Source organism: Austrofundulus limnaeus, unplaced genomic scaffold, assembly GCF_001266775.1.
Source record: "Austrofundulus limnaeus strain Quisiro unplaced genomic scaffold, Austrofundulus_limnaeus-1.0 Scaffold10, whole genome shotgun sequence".
NCBI lineage: Eukaryota > Metazoa > Chordata > Actinopteri > Cyprinodontiformes > Rivulidae > Austrofundulus > Austrofundulus limnaeus.
Genome location: NW_013952412.1, coordinates 3,871,949 through 3,876,413, shown reverse-complemented (window position 1 = coordinate 3,876,413; position 4,465 = coordinate 3,871,949). Strand labels below are relative to the sequence as shown.

At 40.9% G+C, this 4,465-nt stretch overlaps 1 protein-coding gene across 1 annotated transcript in view; it reads right to left on the bottom strand.

The window, feature by feature from the left end:
• Nucleotides 1-1,054: 1,054 nt before the first annotated feature.
• The window catches only part of qser1 (glutamine and serine rich 1), a gene marked incomplete at its 5' end in the record, with an annotated part of 9,698 nt that continues 6,287 nt past the window's right edge, over nt 1,055-4,465 (bottom strand). The window contains 8 exon segments of the mRNA XM_014001886.1: nt 1,055-2,086; nt 2,210-2,305; nt 2,604-2,750; nt 2,881-2,978; nt 3,062-3,193; nt 3,314-3,486; nt 3,570-3,703; nt 3,773-3,889. Coding sequence (XP_013857340.1) covers nt 1,946-2,086; nt 2,210-2,305; nt 2,604-2,750; nt 2,881-2,978; nt 3,062-3,193; nt 3,314-3,486; nt 3,570-3,703; nt 3,773-3,889 — 1,038 coding nt within the window.

The following is a 4,465-nucleotide window of genomic DNA, read 5'->3' as shown; positions in this document are numbered from 1 at the left end:
TACAAATATATAATATACAAAAATGCTGTGCGTCTCCTGGGGGCTAAGCCCCCCTTGTCCTTAAAACACCCCTGGTGACACCCCTGGTTTGTAGGTTACTGGTTGGGAATGCGAAGTTGCTAAATTACATGACTGATGAAATATAAATCCATGTTATCATCATAGCATATAAATGTTTCACTTAAAGCCAGAAAACAACCCTCTGATTTGCAGTTTTATGCAACACACTTATCCTGTTTCTATACACATCACCACACAGCCACAAGCATCCCCCCCCAACACACACATACACACACATACACACACACACACACACACACACACACGGAACAATGCCGTGCATTAAAATTCATGTGCTTTTCATCTGGAGAGCAGATGCTCAGACTCTACCAGTTGTGCCTCTGCTGGAATCCCAACCGCATGCCTAACTAGCCTGTCCTCCACCCTCAAGACGTCTTCAGCTCTAAAGGACAGTAGCCTTTCCTCACAGTCCCGATGCTCCATCACAGAGACGCTTTTGTTTTCGAAAGAATTGCCACATTTCCAGTCAGTTTTTTTCCCATTCTCTCTAAGTCATATTTTATTCAACAGCCCCTCTAAAACCCTTTCAGACAACCCAAAGTCAGCAGATGAACAGTTGGGTCGTGAGAGTGTGGTGGGCGAGCAGCGCTGAGTTTTTCCTCCTTGCTGTGTCCTTCTGAAGGAGCCGAGTCAATATGGACTGCACACACCTCTCTCGGTGTGCCAGAGGAGTTAAACTTTAACTGACCTATCTGAGTTGTGGATCTTACAAGAGTTTTGTTTTCTTTTTTTCAAACCAGGATTGAACCTTTTCAGTGAAAATTAATGGTTGACCTGTAGGTTTCCAGCTAAAATAGTTCTCAGACTGTACTTAATCCCCAATTCTAGGAGATCTCATTTCTGGAAGAAAAACATGGATGTGTTGGTTTATTTACTGTTTTAACACAATGACAGTTTTGTTAATGAAAGAAAGCTCAACTGAGCCTCCAAATTTGGGAATTTGGCAACAAAAAGCCCACTTCCACAACCCAAACATAACCAGAACACATCAAATGCATGTGCCATTTTATTTACAAACTGCATGTTTAATGATTATTTTTGATATCACAAAACCTGACCGACCATCAGCTGTGTGAAGAAACACGAAAACACAATGAAAAACGCGTCTTTAAAAAGTTGCAGTGGACAGAGGACGATAGTTACGTCTGCAAAAAAATATAAATTTGTAATAAAATGTTGGCTTTGTTAAAAGCAATATAAAGACTTTTGTTTCATCCTACCCTAAAATAATTCAAGGTATTGATCTCTCACAAGAGTAACGTGCAGAAATTCTGATGCACAAACCTTAAACTACAACTGCTGTAGTTCCCACATTTTTCTACAAACTGTACATTATTATGCATATGTTGATACTCTATTACAAAATGAATGTTTGCAAACAGTACATAACTACAGTTATATATAATATATAGACTTTTTTGTACAATATATCACCTTTGTATGGAAGCCAACTTGACTGAGGAAGGCTTGTTAAAACAGTAGGCAATCAGGATCCTTTTTATTAGCTGTGCTCTAGTTCCTATGCTGATTGCTTTCTATCTAGTGCATAATTAAAGTTTAGAGTTATAATGTGACATTTAATGGGGAAAGAGAGGGTTGATAAAAAAAAAACAATATAAATCTAGAAAAAAGGCCCATAAAAAGTGGGCTTTTAAAACTACAAATAGGAGTCTCATTTTATGGAGGTCTTCCAAAACAAAGTCTGCATCCTCTGCTGATCAAGTTTCTGCTTGTAACAGCCTCCTCTTTGTGGCTTGAAGAAAATATCCATTTCATTCCATTGTGTGGCCTTTTATGATTTTCAAGCATTCTGTCTGTTGTTTTTGTTCTTCTGTGTTTTAAAGTGAATTTCCCATGGCTAAAATCATCTGCAGACCTGCTGCACTTGACTGATTAGCTCCCCAAAGCGATCAAAGAGCCCCTCTACCCAAGCTCCGTCCTGCAGACACTTCTGCACGGTTTCCTGCTGGCCCAGGTCTCCCGCCCGACCCTGGAGAGAGGCAATCTGGAGGAAACGAAGCACAAAGAAAGGATTATTTAAAAGATGTTCCAGCAGGATAATTTGTCACCAAAATTAAACGCCGACTTAGCACTAGCAGATTAACACAAACTATCCGTAACGTCCTACCTCGTCCTTACACATGAGGTATGTGTGGTATTTGTAATGATGCAAAGAGTGGTACAGAGAGAACCACTGAGTTTTCTGCTGGTCCACTGTGTACTCCTAGAGGAAGAAAATGCACAAGTTATTAAAATGTTTTCAGGATATTTGAATTGTGTTTTTTCCTCTTCAGAATAATGAACATGAAAACAGAAGGGGAATGCAGGGGATTTTGTATAAAGCAGTGAGTCTCAACGGATGTAGTCCCTGCCTGGAGGAGTTGTGATTACAATCCAATCTAAGTAATCTAACTTGAGGAAAAAAAAGGTTAAAAGAAAATGCAGAAAAAGCAAAAATGGGTACACTGCACCCTCTGCTGGACAAATAATCAAAGCACAATAAATCTCTGCTCTCGTCCTACCTGAGGCACTTTGTTCTGCATCTTGTAGGGCTTCATAGTTTTCTTGTTGTACGCTTTTCCGCTGAGGCGTACTTTAAAGGCCGGAGTTTCCTTGTCTTTCTTCAGCTCAGTCACCACTGAGATCTCTGGAAAACCGTCCAAGGCCGACTGAACAACACAAAAACAGCTTCACAATACAGTCTTTTCTCTTTTGTAAACCAAAATTGAGCGTACCTTCTGTACGCTTCTTAATGATTTGATTACATTATTCAAGTTGCCAACAGGGCACAAAACTCACCTTCAGGACCTGGCCTATGTGCAGTTTGTTAAGCAAGCGTTTCTTGTTGTCGATGATCATCCCATCTACTCTTTTCATATGTGGCAGCAGCAACTCGTCTGAAAGAAAACAAGTGAACATGTCCCAAGCTCAGCACAACCTAACCAAGAACACCTGCRCATCTAACGTGTGGATCACCAACCATTTGCTTTCTCCAGTGCCGTCAGTGCACCTTCATCTAAGGCGACGCGGACGAGCAGCTCCACGAAGCTCCTGAACGTCTCCTTCATGGTTCGTGTGTTCGGGGGCCTTGAAGCAAACGAAGGGTTTAACTCTGAGCGTGTGTGACGGAGAGATAAAAACAAAAATAAAATCAAGGATGAGGATTTAAAAGTTTTCAAGCTACAATTAAAAAAAAGTTGTTTAAAGGCTTTGCCGTCATTATTGTCAGCACCTTCTTCTGGTGATGACCTCGAGGCTGCGGGTGAAAACTCCTCCTTCCACTTCCTCCTCTTCTTGGGCGGTGGCTCCGCTCTGGGCTTTACTTGTTTGAGTCGGGCCTTTTGGTTCTGGAAGACTGAGGAAGGTAGAGCTGTCAASCCGAGCAGAGTTTTCACCTGAGCACCACTGGGAGGTAGAGTGAGAGCAGTTAAAACACGAAAACAGCCATTAGATCAAAAATGGMTTTACCTGCATCGCTCCACGCGTACCTCAGCGAGTTCATCGGCTTGCAGCGTGGCTTCCGACTACAGACTCGCACRTACTCCCTTTTGTTAACAGTGTCCAAAAATTTCACATATACTCTCTGGTACATGTTCTGTGCATTCCCAAAGTATCCTAGGTACTGCAAACACAAAGACAAAGTTAGTACCATAGCAAAAACTCTGAACCGAAATGATGTTATCTAACTTACACTGTTAGTGGCAAAAAAGACCCTCCTTCCGTCTCTCAGTTCTGGCACAAATTTCTGCAGCAGAGCCTTCTGGACTTTCCAAATAGCAGGAGGCTCAACGCCTGCCCTCATCGTCTCCTACACAGGCAGGTAACACGGGACACAGTGGGAGTCAAGATGTGGTGGCAGATCACTTACAGAAAAAAGCAGATCTGAACAAAGTATATTTTAAATTTTTATATTTCTTTTGCTGGGCCCAGCTGACATCAAGACTGGAAGCTTTTATGCGACATGTAACAAAAGAAATGAGACAAATATTTGCAGTTTCATTCAGACATGACTTATTAGTGCGCTCTTTTCTATTTAAACCAGTTATTCTTGTCACCCTGTTTGAAGAGAACAATGTACCTAATGCAGAGGTATTTTTTCCTGATACAGCATGGGTGCTGTCAGTTGTAAACTGGGAACTAAAAAAAAACATAAAAGTTGTCAGGTTATTCAGCATTTGCATTTATAAACTGATTAACTAATTATATCATATTGTAGGGATCACCCCGAGGGGGAATATACATTTCCACCTGTCTTTGACCCTGGTCTCAGAAGACCTCCCTCAAAAGAGACATTTTATTTTCTTTAATAAACAAAATAATAATCTATATGGATATATGGATAGTTTGTGTTTAAGTATGCATTTAATTTTGGTGACTATATATA